The following is an 18010-nucleotide window of genomic DNA, read 5'->3' on the forward strand; positions in this document are numbered from 1 at the left end:
AAAGCAGATGATTTTTTGGGCACATAACATACAAGGGAAGGTGTGAAGGGTTAATAATAATACTGCCATTGTAGGGAACTGCTTTACAGTTTAGTGATCAAGATCCAAATTCAGTAAATTACATGAATTAAAATTTAAGGACATGCTTAAATGCTTTGCTGACAAAGATCAATTTTAAGCACATGCTTAAGTGCTTTATTGAATTGGTGCCTACAAACACTATACAAAGAGGTTGGTTTGGAGCACTAAATTAGGGGAACAAGTAGAAAGAAAAGGAGTACTTGTGGCACCTTAGAGACTAACAAATTTCAAAAACAGACTCCAACGAGAGACTGCTGAATTGGAATTAATTTGCAAACTACAATTAATTTAGGCTTGAATAGAGACTGGGAATGGATGAGTCATTACACAAAGTAAAACTATTTCCCCATGGTATTTCTCCCCCCCCAACCCCCCCCAATGTTCCTCTGATATTCTTGTTAACTGCTGGAATTAGCCTACCTTGCTTGTCACCATGAAAGCTTTTCCTCCCCCCCCCCCCCGCTGCTGGTGATGGCTTATCTTAAGTGATCACTCTCCTTACAGTGTGTATGATAAACCCATTGTTTCATGTTCTCTGTGTGTGTATATAAATCTCTCCTCTGTTTTTTCCACCAAATGCATCCGATGAAGTGAGCTGTAGCTCACGAAAGCTTATGCTCAAATAAATTTGTTAGTCTCTAAGGTGCCACAAGTACTCCTTTTCTTTTTGCGAATACAGACTAACATGGCTGCTACTCTGAAACGGGAACAAGTAGAAAAGCTATACTACACCACTGGTGTGGATCAACTGCCAATGGAATAAGGCACTTTAAAAAATATTTTCTATACGTTTTTTCTTCTTAACACTTTATTCCATTACTTCCACTCCATAGCAAACTTCTATTAATAGAGAAACCCAAGTAATTCAGGGTAATTTTTCTATCAAGCTCAATAAAAGTTATCTGTACATTAAACCATGACTGTTACAGAATATATGTTTAAAAAAAATTGTATGTGTGTGTACGAGAAATAAGTTACATACAGCAGATTACTGGAGAAAGTTAACCATTCTGCTTAAAGGGCAACTTGAAAGCTAGTCAATTTTAAAAAATGAGTTATAAATAATTTTAGGTCCTACATCTGCCACTCAGGCCCCCTGCCAATTCTTCTGGTTTTGCAATCACATTTTTCTATTTCTTAAAATATTTTTTTCTCCCTTGCCATTGTGTGAAAGACCCAAGCAAATAGGGAAGGTGATTTAGGCCCCAATTTTGTAAGCTGTTGTGCATGGGCAGACCCTTATGCCTGCAAGAACTACCAATCAATTTAATGTAAGAATAGGTTAAAAAAACACCACAAAAAAACCCCCAGCTGTTAAATGGTGTCCCTTTAAATTCTAAACTTAAAACAGAATTATAGCTGGCAAGGTTTATTAGTAGCCAGTAAAATGTTCAGCATACATTATGGAAATACAATATGTGACTCAGAATTCTGAAAAGAAGCTATTTGAAACCAAAATGATCTCATCCTCTGTTTCAGTGAATTTCTCCTGTCAGTTAATTTCAGTTTGGTCAAGTTCCCCATCACCAATGCATTACCCAATTGCACTGGATATGCTGCTTTATCCAACATCCTCATCTTCCCCAGCATTTTCCCAAACACTTTTGATATCTGTAGAGCAAAAAATTGGGGTTATCTTGTTTATCAGATCATAGTGCAACACCTACATAAAACAAACCCAATGTACAGTAGGTTCCTCAATTCTTTTGTTAAGGAAAACTATCATCCAGAATGAAAAACTGTGTGCTTTCAGAATAAGCCTGCTCAATAAATCTGAATGTAGTTTCCTTTAGCTCTCCTTGACATGACCCTGCTTGTTAATGGGTTTGGGATAATTTGAAATTGAAAGAGTAGTCATTATCTTAGTCATGGAGACTTTCACTATCTATACCAATTCTTAATAAACATGTTTTATAGAATGAAATAATAAATCAGCATAAGCATGTGGTGAGACACATATGATTAATGCTATTAGGATTAATGCTTTTAGCTTCTTCTAAAGATTTGATATATATACAGTTCTCCTTTGATTCCTCTCTGCCCAGCTCTAGTTTGGTTTAATGAAGCAAATAGCTTGTTGATGTATAATCTGCTCTTGGTAACAAGAAATGTTTGTTGGGGTTTTGAAATCCTATATTCTGGAAGAGTAAGACCCTGATATGCAGAAACAACATTAACTCCACTTTAAGTTTTGTGCAAGTTCTTTAAAATCATGATTTCTGGTGTGACCTCTATAATCGTAAGTAACAACATATTTCATCTAGTATGCTGACTACTTTTTATTGCTTATTGATACAATTTAATGGCTTTTGAGCTAATGAAAAACTTAAGGATGAGTTTCAAGTTTTGTGATTGCTTGATAATTTCTTTTGCTTGATATATACCTGAACAAAGACTAATTAAGATGCCCTCTTGTTTCAAAACAATGGCAAACTATTCTGCAAGGCTTTTCTTCAATTAACCAACCTACCTACCATCATTTCTTTTAGAAATACACTTAGTTAAGTAATAATCAGAGAACTCTGTTTTTAACATGCCATTTAACATGCCATTAACATGGCATCCAGAGGAATATACAATAATATATGTTCACAATCAGTAGGTACATTTCTTGCTCGGGAATCTTGTCAGTCAGTCAGAATCATCTTGGATATTTCTGAAGTCCTTATTCCACCTGGAGCAACCATCCTCGCCTCCAGTTCCTAATGTTGCTTAGCACGCTCTCTCAGGAAATCTTGAAACAGATTGTACACTCTTTGGGACAGAGACTGGGTGTTCTTCAATGTTTGGAAAACATCTTGCACTGTTTGGATGCCACTTCAATATAAATAATGAACCAGCACCACTACCTTCAGGCTTGGAGAATGGAGTTATGTCTCCTTTTAAAAAAAATCTCAAAGCAAAAGCTAAACAGTGCAATTAACATTTTGAAATAAAACTATTTATTAAAATTTCTTTTTCTCATGAGCTCCAGTTTGCATACAGGGACACGAAGTTAGCTCTCTGGCTGTGTCACAGATTTATAGTTTATTCACAGTATGAATAATAGCAAATATAAGCAGCAAGCTAATGGGCTGAGCAGAAACCTAGCTGGAGCTAAAACAAAGCTAAGTAAGGTTGATGTTACACTACAATAGCTGCAAACAAGTCAATGTGTATCCTTCAGGTTATTGAGTATTTTGTGTGGGGGCACAAGATGCCCTATTTAGAAACTGAATTAATTTTTAAGAGGAAGAGACTGTTGTGGCTGACAAAGTCCAATTTCTCCCAGATTTTTGTGGTGAAATGCTGTTTAAAGCTACAGTTGCTAACAGCTACTGGACAACAAAAATATAAAAGAATTTTAAATACTGGTTCAAAAAGAATCAGTTGCACAATCTTAAAATGAGGATGTTTTTCTGTTGGTTGAGTGTATGTAGGCTGGATGTTTGGAGTATTTTCAGTTCTAATTTTTATGCTAGCTTTGTATCTTTGACCTATTTTATAAGATTTTAAGTCAGTCTTTGCAAGGCTATTGATGACCTAATGCCTTGGTGGATTTCATGCCCAAAATAAGCTGATGTCAACAGTTACCAAATGTTGAGTTTGGGGGATTTTTGCAGGCTTTTTGTGACATCTGCTAAAACTGGGAGGACTAATGATTTGCACAAAGATTACCTAACTTATTCTTATTAGGTGATGACGGTGACTTTAGAGGGGAGATGCCCCATTCTGATTAACTAAGGCAGTGATGGACCGGGCCGGTTTGTTTACCTGCCGCGTCCGGAGGTTCGGCCAATTGCGGCTCCCAGTGGCCGCGGTTCGCTACTCTAGGCCATTTGGAGCTGCTAGAAGCGGTGGCTAGTACGTCCCTCGGCCCACGCCGCTTCCAGCAGCTCCAAATGGCCTGGAGTAGAGAACCGCGGCCACTGGGAGCCGCAATCGGCCGAACCTCCGGACGTGGCAGGTAAACAAACTGGCCCGGCCCCCAGGGGCTTTCCCTGCACAAGCGGCAGAACAAGTTTGGGAATCACTGATCTAAGGAATTCCTGAGGAGAAATTACAAGGAAGAGGAAAAAGGAATGCATAATCCTGAAAAGCTGGAGGAAATGGTGAAACCATTACTCATGCCTTCTGACCTTGTGACTCCAAAACCCTTGAAAAAGAAGGCTTGTGCTTTCTCCACCTCTCTGACCGAGGCACAGGTGGAGAAACTTACAATATCTATGATCTACAAGCAAAAAGCCTCTGGCCGGCCAACAAATCCATGGACAATAAGCAGCTGAGCTAAGAAAACCATCAGCAAATCTGCAGTACCAACTTTCTGAAGCTGAAAGACAAAGTCATGACAACCATTTTTCATAAAAATCTATTAAAAAAGATTAAATGTTTATTGGCCAGAGGATGCTTCTAGCGAATCTTCTTGCATCTCTTTTCCAACCACCAGGTAACTGGCAGAGTGAACATGTGTGTGTAGAGCCCCCTCTCCATCCAGTTATCTTCTTTAATGCCTATCTGCTTTCAGGTTTTGAGGGATGGTCTGGGTTCTTCTGGATCCCGCCATCCACTCAGCAGGGTGTATCTTCTTTATTTTTTCCCATTAATTTATTTGGCGGCGCCTTCACCCCCCTCGCTCCTTCCTGGCAGGGTCACCAGGGCAGCTTGGGAGGAAAACTCTAACCACTTACTTGCCAGATAGTTGGAGACTTCCAAGAAATAACACAAACACAAACACAATAATATTAAACAGGAGACAAATATAACATAACAGGATAAAATACTATTTTTAGGGTTACCGGTGCCCATGCTGATAATACCTGTCACTTTCCCCAGTCATGGGACCTGATGTAGCAAATGTAAGGTTAGTGTCCCGTTGGTACGTGAACTTTGTTGGGGCCCTTGATGACCTTTGACCACAAAATTCTTCTCTGCAGTGGTTTAGCACTGTGGCTGACTGGGTTCAGTACAGCCCAAAGGACACACAAGTGGGAGAAGGTGGTAAATCCCTTCACAGGTTTAATATGTAGCAGGTTATAAAATGGCCAAACCCTTACTCCCTGGCTTGAGGACACAGTTCAGGGATTAGGGGGTCCCCCCAAAAAATTCCCTAACTAAAAGATGGTGCACTCACAAACTTCATTAAAGATTCTCAGGGTCAGAGATGACTCTGGACTCCTCAGTCACTGCAGAGGGGCTGATCTCTGCTGGCAGGGATCCTCTTCAGGCAGGAATCAGCTGCTTCAGTCCCAGGATTTCCCCTCACCACAAAGGGGTGCAGGGCTCACGGTGCAGGTTACATGACTACACTAACATCCAAACGGTAGTCTCCTAGCCCAGTGTCCAGACACATACACAGCAGGCAGCAGCCCTGGACTAGTAGCCAGAGCAAAGCTGACCATGTGGTGACTGGTCTCATCTAGGGAGCTGGAGGGCAAACTCAGCCTGGTTGGAGAAGTTTCCCAGCAAAACTCTACAAACTGGGAGTCATCAGTGGAGAGGGAAAAGCCCAGCTGACGGATCTTGCTTTCAAGTCCCTAGAGGCCAGTTCTCAGGGGGAACCCTGCATGCAGGCCTGGGACTCACCAGCTAGCCCTTGCCCTGGCTGGCTCCAGACTGACTCAAAATGGCTTCTCCCCTTTCCTGAACTCCCTGGGAAGGGCACCTCACTCCCTATTGGTTGCCAGGCAGTCTTTGAGTCTGCATTGGCTCTCCCTCCTTACGAGGGACATTGTGCCTCTCCCTGAGCTGCCAGCAGACAGAGCCCCAGGAATCTGGGTAATCTCTTTGGGGTTACATGTGTAGCATTGTTCCCTCTAAGCTGTGTGCATGCATGCACACACAGATCCTAAACCCTGTGCACGTGGTGAAACACCGCACACACAAAAATTTGCACAGAAGCACAATAATTTGCACATAAGAAATTTTTTGCACACACGGCCTGTCAAAAATTAGAGGGAACATTGATGTTTACATGCCGATATGTGTGATTAGACCCACAGAATTTGAGAATGGTGACTCAGGATTTATTTATCAAACATTTAAGACAGCCCTAGGTTAAGTAACATTGCTGTTTCAAAGGCTGCACACACACAAATTTTATGACTTGGAAGGGTGCATTTAAATCCTAAGAAATTAGCTTCGCCTTATGCTGTTTGTTAGTTCACTATAACACGCTGTTTTATCCTGAAGTGTATTAGAACATTTTACATAACCATATGTTGGAGGGGATGGGTGACAAGTAGTTGTAGCTGGAAGAGTTAGTGGAACCAGGTTAGCCAAGATTCTCTCTCTCCTCGTGACAGATTGCTACAGTTGTGATCAGCAGAGGGATTTGAGATGGAGCTCCTTGACAGGAAGGATGGGAAGGTGCTAGCAGGGCATTCTCAGTGAGGGGCCTTTGGTTTTGGAATTCTCTCCGTCTACCCTTCACTCCCCACCCACCAAAGCCGAGATTTGTTAACCTTTCAGGCAAGCTACAAAAGCCCATTTCTGATCTCTCTGTCTCAGGCTGTTGAAGAAGGAGTGGGCCAATGTCTGGGACAGTCCTTTCCTATTATTTTATATTTAAACCTTTAGGACACACCTGGCATATCGGATGGGTACCTGTTGCTATATTTTATACATTCAAAATAAATAAAATAAATTGCTTCTGGTTAGATTTCCAAAAATCTTTTTCCTGGTCAATTCTCAGGACCTCTATTCCATCCTCAGCCTCCTTGAAATCTCATTCTCTCTTGGTTTTCAGACCTTATCTTCACCTCCTGCTGTTCATCATCTCATTTAGAGGCTACACTTTCTTGCTCTCCATGGCATTGTTACCCCAGATCACTCAGTGGGCTCATCTCTCTCCTCGTCTCACTTTACATCCTCTCTTTCTCATCTCTCTCCCCAGTTTTGATTTGTCTTCCTCTACCCAATCCTGCCTCTCTGACATCTTCTGGTGTCATCCTCAACTTAAACTGAACAGGTGAGATTTTCAAAAGAGCTTACCTGATGTAGAAGCATAAGAGTCACTGAATGTGAGACCTTCAACTTGGTCACAATTCTTGCTGTGCTTCAAATATGGAACATAATGGTTGTCTGTAGCACTTCCCTCTCTCTTGCCCTTGAAAAAAAACTGGGTCTGCAAAGCATTTTTATGTGCCATCCTTTTTCTTTCTGTCTAGACAACCAAGATAATGATATTCCCCCATCTTGACAATAGTACCTGCACTGTGGCTACCTTAATACCCATATCCTCCTCTCTTTCTAGCTCACTGTCCTTACCAAATCACCCTTCCCCCCACAACCCCAATCAATCCTTCCACTGGTTCTTGCTATTTCATCACATCAAGTTTAAGCTCCTTGTCCTCACTTTCACAATGCCCGTCACAACTCTGCAACTCCCTACTGATTGGCTCTTGTTTTTTTATTGCATTTCCCTCCTCCACCCCCTCTGCTCGGCCAACTATACCTGCCTCATCAGCTTCTCGTGGAAACATCCCTGTGCCTCCCTTCATGTGGCTCATGATGCAGGGATATACTGTGGTATGTTGCTTGTCTGATTAGCTTGTAAAGTCTTCAAGGCAGGGAGTCACAAAAATATAAATGAGAGCAGAACTTGGCCCATTAAGTTTAGTGGTTTATGACAGGATTGGGAGTGTATTACTACTATAAAAATGATACAATTCCAAATATCTCTGATTTAAAAAGTGCTTTCTATGCTACATAACACATTACTACAGAAATATGTGTTTATTGCATTATATTTTATTAATTTTACAGTTTTTAAGCAGTGTCTATTGAAACTATGATCTCTCTGTCAAAAATACAACTGAACTTTGGGTACTTATATTTTATTTTATAGTTCTGAAGTTAAATACAAATTCATGGGTTTTTCCATATGAAAATAAGCCAAAGAACATTGTAACATGATTTGTTATAATGTATTAGAGATGTACATAAGAGTTCAAGCTGAGAATCTTATGTTCTCCCATGTATTATATTTACAGAGTTGATTAATTTGTTATTTATACTTCTATGTGAATACTGAAGCCATAAAGCTGTTTCTCTATATTGTACATTTTTATTACAAAAATCCCATATGACATTGCATTTTAGACAACACAGCCTTCAGTGTTTTCACATCAATTTTATTAAACTGCAGATTGGACTCACTAATGATGTGTCAAGATGCCTCCCATATGTTTAAAATTTTTGACCCATAAGAAAATACTAATTACAAACCGATTTTAATATTCTGATGCTTGATTTTGAAAAATAGGTCTATGGATGTAAAAATGACAGAGAAAGTTATTTCCTCTCTCTAGGTAACAGTTTGGTTGGAACGACACCTTGCCTGAGATGCTTATTTATGAAAACATAAGGATAATTACTTTTATAAAGTGAAATGTTTTTCTGTTAAATTTTACGGTATTATAAATTGGGAGAGATTTTACATAAAAATAGGTTGGCCTCCTATGTACTAAAATATCCTCTCTATATAATCAGTACATTAGGAAACTCCCCAACACCCTCATTAAGCAATGTGCATAAGTACAATCTTTAAATTCTGACATGGGCACAACAGCAAATGTAGCCCCTTTTGGGGGCATGACAGCATTTCCTTTAAAGAAAGTGATATTTACCACTGAAATTTGGAAGACATACCAATCAACGTCAGTGTATCTTGTGAAGGAAACTTTAAAAATACATACCAAGCTTTATAAACGTTACATAGTAGCATCTAACACAGCAAGCAACTTTGGGTTGACTTTTAACGTTCTGTATAACTACCTAAATAACGTCTTGATAAAAAAAAGTTAACTATACAAATCCCACAAAACATTATATGCTTACTGCTGTGTGCTTTTTCTCTTTTGAATTAGTTACAGTAATTAATGGATTATTTTTATTTATGTTTTATAGATATAACTACCACAAATGGTCACATAAAAGTTTCAGGCTTTGTGTATTCTGTTACTGGTAGATATTCGGTTAGGCACAATATGACATTCTTTGTCAACTTAAGGTTAATTCTAGACACACTGTGACTAGACCATTAAAGATAAATACCAATGTTGGGACTACGCTAATATTTAAAATGGACACATAGACTATGTACTTTAGGCACAAATACAGTAATCCAAGAAGCCTGATCCTGCTTCGATTGAGTCCCTTTGACTTCAATGGAACAGAATCATGCCCTAGATACTAAACAGTTTATGAATTAAGTTGGTTCCTTCCTCTCCATTAGCAATTTCATGCCATTTTAAAAGACAAATCCCATATAACAGCACAAACTGATTCTGATGTATCTTGATTCTGCTATTAAATTAGTCAAAATACTGTCAAGAACCATGGCCCACAAAACAGGTAATTTTGCTAATGTCAAACCGTCCCCCCAAAATAAAAAAAACAAGCCAACTTAGGGATAATATTTTGTAAGACATTGCAAATAATTCATTATTATTATATCTTAAGACAAAGTCTTCCTGAAGATCTTTATTCCCCTAACTACAAAGTGCATTGCTACTTCTACACTTGTGCCATTAATACTGTGTAACTCACTCTGGAAATGTGTTAAAGTAAAACAACTCTGAGTTCCTAATATATTGTGCCCCTTGCAGTTCTCAGCTTCAGGCAGAACTCCTCTATTTTATAAGTTTCCCTGAAAATAAACACTCCATTTACAGTATAGTAAATTAAGGGTCTGTAAAAATTCATTCAGAACCCTGTGATTATATGAAGGAACATTAACTGTAGAAAGTTTGGGGGGATTTTTTATTCTTCTAATGTTGCAAGGAGGGATTTGGGCTGCTTGTTAATAGGAACAATCTTTGCTCTTCACCTGCATCACAATGAGAGAACAAATCATCAAGCAAGCCACTCAACAAATAAGTGAAGTACACAAATATTATTTTTTTTCATTTTCTAACATGTTAGAAATGGATCATAAGGCAATACCTGATATTTAAAACATTTTGCATTGTAAATTAAGCCATTGAATATAAAATCCTTAGAAGTGAACTTTCATGCTGAAAAACATTCAAGTCTTTTAAAACTTACTAATTATGAATTTGTTTACCAGGACAGAAAAAGCATATTTATTAATTTATTCAGTGTGTTTTAGAAATATTCCAAAATATAAGGCTTATGGGAGAATTTCATCCAGTGCTGACATGTATCCTTAAGCATCACTTAAATCCTTAACATGTGGTTACAGTGGTGTACAGGGCCTGAGAGAGCTTTCAGGACAACCTTAATGACTTCTAGAAAATGTGCAAATTGTGCCACCTATTCAGATTCCATATGTTGTGTTATTATTGTAGAATTTTCCTATTTTGGTTCTCTATATCAATACAAAATAAGATATAAATGTTCTCTCAGGGTCAAAATTAAAAAAAAACAATAAAAACACTTGTGAGCCCTACTGTTCCAAATTCACGTTCATACTCATGATGTGTCCTTGTTTTCTACCAAGGGGAATCATTCCTGTCACAGACAAATATAAGCAGGAAAAGGTATCAAAGACTAGTATTGCTTAGATAGGAATAATTATACAAGCTCACAATCATTCCCATAACAGATTTTAAGGCTCATGGACACAGGCCAATCACTAGGCAGAGATGAACGTAAAATGCATTTCATAGTCATACATAATTCCAGAAATTATCAAAGTAAGAAAAATGAAATACTATGAAACTTAATTGAACTTATGTTGCTTTTATATGTTGAGCAAGAAAGTTCACTTTTATGTTAATATAATGTTCAATATCCTGGTCTGTCCATCTCTTTGGTATTCCAGTCTCATTTTGTAAATGCTCACAGAATTCTTTATTTAAATGCAATGATTAGTAATTATGTGAAAGTGCTAACCAGAATAATGAAAGCCATAATACTCCAGAACAAGCTGGTCTTAAAATTCCTGGTTCTTTATACTCATTTCTTGTAATGATTGGGGGCATCTGCGAATGCAAATTTCAGTCTGTAGGCTTCTGCTAGGAGAACACTCATATCTTCATTTCCCCAGTGCATTGTGGGCAAATTCTGTAAAAAAATCAGCAACTCCTGGGGAGGAACAAAGAAAAAGAAATAGGAAGAGGAATGGTGTTAAAATAGAATTGTAATATAGTGAGCTTGTTATTATTTATTTGTATTTGTGTAGTGCCTTGAAAGCCCAACCAACAGTGAAACCCCATTGTGTTAAGTGCTATCCCTACACATTGTAAGAGATCGTTTCTACCCTGAAAAGTTTACAGTCTATTATTATTATTTGTACTGTGGTAATGCCTAGGCCTCCATTCATGCATTAAACATGCTAGGCAAACACATAACAACAAACACCCAGCAAATCTAAATAGACAAAGCAGCCAAAGAGTGAGGGGAAAGGAATACTTATCCACATTTTACAGATGGGGGACTGAAGCACTGGGATCTAATGCCCAAGGTCAGACTGAAAGTCACTGGCAGAAATAGAAACTAAACTCCAGTCTCCAGAGTCCCAATCTGTTACCTTTATGGGACTATCCTTCCTCCCATCTAGTTTTATCAAAGTACAGTAAATTTGCTTAATATAAATAGCAATTTAATTTATTTCCCCAGTTATTTTAACCACAATTTCTGGTTCCACAGTTGCAAATTGCAACATCATGTAAGTACTGAGACTTCTTTCCAATTTCCACTCACCTCTTGTCTGGAATTTTAAGAGAGCTAAGGTGGAAAACAAGTATTGTATATTCCATGGGTCTTTTGATTTGAATCAAGGATCTAGTTACAGTTACTAACAATTCTTACCCAGGTCACTTCAACCATCATTATGCATGCTCTGATCATTCTGGCATATCAATCCTATACTCATTTCTTAGAAGATTATAAAATAAATACTTATTTTACTTCATATTACCATAACTTCTATATTTTCAGGGTGAAACGCAGTGCACTACCATTATTGTAACTTACTGACTATGCTGCACATTCAGGTTCAGAATCTAATTTTGTAACCCAGGTTCACTAAATGGATGGTGCATAGAACTGCCCAGTACTGAGCCACCTGAAGTGTTGGAGAATAAAATTCCATCCAGCTGGCCCTTACATAAAGTAAAGCACACATAGCAAAATTAAATCTGATAAAATCTGGCTTTTTGAATTTTTTTAACTGCTCCCTTATTTATACACTGACAAAAACAATTCATTTCTGAAGTATCTGTAAGATTACTTAATATCCACAATGCTGGGGATTTTTTGGAAGATTACATTAGTTCAGTTTACTTCATCATTCATTATGAAATTTTTAACAGATTAAAATAGGTTTCACTTCCAACAATACTTTGAAATAATAACTAAAACATATACAAATATTTTTCTAAAATATGTATTCCTACCACTATGGGAATTATATATTACAAATGGTATGGCCACATGGTATCAGAAGGCATTTCAAATGTGCTGTTGGCCAGTTGAACAGCTGTGGTTGGAGTATGTGAAATCCATCATGGGTAAGATTAAATCCCAATGGTTTACAAGGATTGGCAGTTGACTCCACTTTTTGGGGGATAAGGGGTCACTGGAGGAACTAGTTTTCTTCCTGTTCTATCACCCAGTGACCAGAAAGAGCATGGTTTCCCACACATCGATTTTGGTCAGCCAAAATACATCTTTGTTAACCTTCGCATGACCTTTCAATATAAGACGTTGTACAATTGTCCTTGCTTACATGGCCAGAGCCATAGCTAATCAGAATATCAGGGCTGGAAAGGAATTTCCCCCAATAAAAAACTGATCAACTGTTAAGGGGCCTTTCACCTTCCCGGTACATTATGAAGAAGTCTCTGACAGGCAGTAGGTCACCTCTCCAATTGTAATAATTAATAATGTATCTGTACCTTTTTCTTCCCTTTAAAAATATAATTATGTATTTGTTTATGTATTTGCTGCAAACTTTCAAATTCATCTCCTGTCAGTAGTTAGGACAGTCCTGTACCACTTGAGAGACAATGAATCAGGACTGTGTAGTTAAGGGAACTGTTGTCTATAGGACCCTGGCTTCATTTGTTGCACTCATTGGAAGATGCGTAGCAAATCAGGTGGAGGATTGCAGAAAGAAACAAGATGGTCTCATCCTTAAGAAAGCTGAATACTAGCCTGGAGAACTAGATTCTATCCCTCTCTGTGCCAAACAGTTCACATGTGATGCTCATTAAGTTACTTAAACAAACTTTTCATAGGTGGTCACTAATAGTCTCATTTTCTGGGCACCTAATTTAAGACTCTATGGTCTGATTTGCAGGAGTGCTGAGCATTCACAGGAACAACTGAAGTCAATGGGAGCTGTGCTTTGAATAGAAAAGAGTGCTATATGATACTATTTCAGAGTGGTAGCCGTATTAGTCTGTATCAGCAAAAAGAACAAGGAGTCATTGTGGTACCTTAGAGATTAACAAATTTATGAGGGCATAAGCTTTCGTGGGTTAAGACCCACTTCATGTTTTAGCCCACTAAAGTGTATGCCCAAATAAATTTGTTAGTCTCTAAGGTGCCACAAGTACTCTTTCTTTTTATATGGTACTATGTATTCTGAAAAATCAAATCTTAGGTGTCTCAAATAGGGTACCCAAAATCAATGGATTATTTTTACCTTAATCCCTCTATGCCTCCATTCCCTGTCTGTAAAATGGGGATAATACCCACTTATCTCACATGGGTGCTGGGTAATAAATTAACTAACATTTGTGAAGTATTCAGCTTCCATAGCGATAACTGCCATAGAAAGCATGAGGAAATTAGAAATTCTGCCTTCAGAGCACTGTTTGAATAGTGTGCAGTACATAAGGCATTGAACAACAAGGAGAAAACAAAATATTGAATAGCTGTTCATTCACTGAGCACTGTCCATTCTGTGCCCTGTGGAAAACATAATATAGGATCATGCAATTAAAGACTTCATGATACATATTCACAAGGGCACAGAAAACCTTAATTCTGGTATTTCCTAACTTCCGAGTGCATGACTTTGCAAACTTAATAATGCTCGTTTAACATAAGGGTATTTTTTTTTGTATAATTTCCTAGGTTTTTAAAAAAGGAACCTGAAAAGACATTCCTTCACATGGCAACATATTGATATCCACATGGGTCATTAGCAGAGTTCAAATCTTAAGATTCACCACATAACCTTCTGTCTCTTGAGTGAATGGAGTAACTGATAGTAGTAGGTTGTAATCTTCTTTGTGGACCAGAACTAGAGGAGGATGGGACACTTTGCCAGTAGGTTTCATTGCTATTTGGTAATAGAGGAATGGTGAGATTCAGGGAACTTGGGTTCCATTCCAGGCTCTGGAGGGGAGCATGCTTTAGTCCAGCCGTGGCCATTTTTTTTACCTCATGCCCCCACCCCTTACCCTGTCCGGGCTGGGAGCAGGGCCACGGTTCCACGGTGTGGAGATGGGAAAGACAGACAGGGATAAGGGGGCTGAGACTCAGGCCACAGCTGGAGGTGTGAGCAGAGCTGGGTGGTGCTCCCTCCCTGCCCCCTATGGGGGCTGGCCAAGGCCCCAGCTGTGGCCCCCCAAAAGTTCCTCTATGCCCTCGGGCCCCACAATTTGGGGACCTCTGCTTAAGTGGTGTGACAAAGCTCTATCTTTGCCTCCGTGGGTCCTGCGTTTCCTGGCAGATATCGCTAGCCTCAGAGGCTCACTGTGACCCTCCATGTGACCCTTTCTCTAGAGACAAGAGTCACAGTCTACTGAGCCATTTTCTTCATAAGCCAGCGAGGGAGATGAGGAGAAGTTATCCTTCCTTGCACAGTCTCTGTTGTCTCAGTGATTAAACAGGGGGCAAAGGGGGGGGGGCGCCCGGGCCCACCCTCTACTCCGGGCTCCAGCCCAGGGACCCTAATAGTATCAGCTATGGTAGCTGACCTTTTAGAAATATGACATGTACAATTCCCTGGGCTACTTCCCCCACAGCAGCCCTCACTTCCTCAAGCTTCACTTCACCCTTACCTCAGGGCCTCCTTCCTTATGCCTGATATGGTGTGTACTACTCAGCCTCTCCAACTGCGCAACTTCTTCCCACACCTCCTGACATGCACACCCAGCTGACTAGGGGTGCATGGTCCATCACAAGAGTAAATCGCTGGCCTAAGAGGTAATAACGCAGGGTCTCCATAGCCCATTTGACAGCAAGGCATTCTCTCTCGACTACTGCGTATTTCTGTTCTCTTGGGAGAAGCTTTCTGCTTCGGTAGAGAATCGGGTGTTCCTCTTCTCCCACCATTTGCGACAGAACTGCTCCCAATCCCACCTCGGAAGCGTCTGTTTGTAAAACAAATTCCCTGTTAAAGTCTGGAAACAGAGGGCCAACCGAAGGTCTGTAAATGCCCCCTCTGCTGCATCGGTCCACTTTACCATGTATGGACCTCGGGCCTTCACCAGGTCCTTTAGGGGACTTGCCCTAGTGGCAAAGTGGGGAATAAACCGTCGGTAGTAGCCTACCACGCCTAGGAACGCATGGACCTGCTTCTTTTGGGTCGGCCGGGGCCAGTTTTGAATTGCTCTATCTTATTTGTTTGGGGCTTCACTATGCCCCTTCCCACAATATATACCAGGTACCTAGCCTCTGCTAGCCCTATGGCGCATTTAGCAGGATTAGCAGTGCGACCAGCCCGCCTTAAGGTGCGCAGTACTGCCTCAACTTTCTCCAAGTGGGTTCCCCAGTCTGGCATATGGATGATGACATCATCTAGGTATGCAGCAGCATAACTAGTATGGGGGCGCAGCAGCTTATCCATGAGGTGCTGAAATGTGGCTGGGGCCCCATGTAGCCCAAAAGGGAGGACGGTGTACTGGAATAGCCCATCCAGGGTGAAGAATGCTGTCTTTTCTTTAGCTTCTTTGGTCAGAGGAATCTGCCAGTACCCTTTTGTCAGATCCAGTGTAGACAAGAATCGGGCACTACCCAGTCGGTCAACCAGTTCGTCGATGCGTAGTATGGGGTATGCATCAAACTGGGATATTTCATTCAGTCGGCAAAAGTCATTACGGAATCTCATGGTACCATCAGGTTTAGGCACTAGAACAATTGGACTGGACCACTGACTGTAAGATTCTTCAATAACCCCTAATTCTAACATTTTCTTTACTTCGGCCTTGATTTCCTCTCTTTTGGCTGCTGGGATTCGGTAGGGTCTCAATGTTACCTTGGCTCCGGGGATCGTGCGGATATGGTGATAGGTCTCAGTCGTCCGCCCTGGTTTTGTAGAGAACACATCTCTGTTGAGATTAATCATGTCGGCTGCCTGGATCTTTTGGATCGGCGTCAAGTCGGATGATATCCTTACTTGCTCGTGTAAGTTATCCTCCTGGGGAAGGGTCTCCTGCATAACTAAGCATGCCTCTCAATCATGCCAATGTGTTAGAAGATTGATGTGGTAAATTTGCTTCGGTTTCCGGCGGCCTGGCTGCCGTACCTTATAGTTCACCTCTCGCACGACTTCGATTATTTTGTAGGGTCCCTGCCACTTGGCTAACAGTTTACTTTCTGCTGTTGGCACCAGTATCATCACCCGATCCCCTGGTTGGAACCATCGAAGCTTCGCTTGGTGGTTATAATGGGTTCGTTGCGTCTCCTGTGCTCTCTCCAAGTGTTCCCGTACTATGGGCATAACTCGGGCTATCCGATCTCTCTTCTGCAGTACATGCTCAACTATGTTCCTTCCGGGATTTGGCTCCTCTTCCCTGGCTTCTCTGGCTATATCCAATATGCCCCGAGAGTGGCGCCCATATAGTAGTTTGATTGGAGAGAAACCAGTGGAGGCTTGCGGAACCTCCCGGATGGCGAATATGAGGTAAGGCAATAGGATATCCCAATCTTTCCCATCCCAGCTCATCACTTTCCTGATCATGGCCTTGAGGGTCCTATTGAACCTTTCCACAAGGCCATTTGTTGCGGGTGGTATACAGAGGTCCGTAGGGCTTGTACATGGAGCAGTGAACAGAGATCTTTCATCAACTTGGACATGAAAGGTGTCCCTTGATCAGTCAATATCTCCTTGGGTAGCCCAACCTGGGCAAAGATCTGTCCTAGCTCCTTAGCTATTGTCTTGGAAGCTGTGTTGCGCAGGGGAACAGCTTCCGGGTACTGGGTTGCATAGTCCAGTACAACAAGCACATGTTGGTGGCCCCGAGCTGTCTTCTCTGGGGCCCTACCAGATCCATGGCTATCCGTTCGAAAGGAACCTCTATTATTGGAAGAGGTATCAAAAGGAGCCCGCAAGTGTGGGCGAGGGCTATGTAACTGACACTCTGCACAAGGGGTGCAGTATTGCCGGACATCTTCATGTACTCCTGGCCAGAAGAACCTCTGCAGGATCCGTGCCTGATTTTTCTCTACTCCTAGGTGTCCTCCAAACAGGTGACTGTGGGCGAGACTCAATATGGCTTTTCGATGTTTTTCTGGCACCAGAAGTTTTGCATCTCTTGCTCCTGCATTTGCACCACGCAGTACAGGAGATCTTTCTTCACTATAAAGTAAGGTCTGGGACCCCGGACCTTCCCATCCACAGGTATCCCATCAATCTCGGCCACCTCTTTCATGGCATTATCATATCTGGGGTCCTCCGTCTGGTCCCACCCAAAAGTCTCTCTCCTGCGACTAACCTGCCCAAGCTCCCAGGGGCCGGCTTCTGCTTCTTCCAACGGCACGCCAGTGTCATGGCTGGGGGCAGCTTCAGGCTCACCTTCTGTGGTGGAAGTTTCTCTGTTGGCTCCTCGCGTCCATCTGCCTACTAGGGAGGTCTTCTTGCCCTGGGTCAGGATCCGGGTTCCCAAGGCCTTCGCGGCCTTCCTCTCCTTTTTTGTCTTCCGGGTCTTTCGGGAGGCTGAGAACAGATCCTGAGAAATCTCAGCAAACATCGGGGGTTGACATTCCCCCGGTGATGAGTCGCTGTCCTGAGGGTCCCCACCTCCCTCCA

The 18010-nt window shown here is 41.1% G+C and overlaps 1 protein-coding gene across 2 annotated transcripts in view; it reads right to left on the reverse strand.

Moving 5' to 3' along the window:
- Nucleotides 1-7885: 7885 nt before the first annotated feature.
- Nucleotides 7886-18010, reverse strand: part of TBC1D22A (TBC1 domain family member 22A) — a 476952-nt gene continuing 466827 nt past the window's right edge. For both annotated transcript variants that reach the window (XM_038410573.2, XM_043496366.1), the window contains one exon: nt 7886-11109. In XM_038410573.2, coding sequence (XP_038266501.2) covers nt 10981-11109 — 129 coding nt within the window. In that variant the 3' untranslated portion in view covers nt 7886-10980. The remainder of the gene's footprint in view (nt 11110-18010) is intronic.

The sequence above is a fragment of the Dermochelys coriacea genome, chromosome 1, assembly GCF_009764565.3.
Source record: "Dermochelys coriacea isolate rDerCor1 chromosome 1, rDerCor1.pri.v4, whole genome shotgun sequence".
NCBI lineage: Eukaryota > Metazoa > Chordata > Testudines > Dermochelyidae > Dermochelys > Dermochelys coriacea.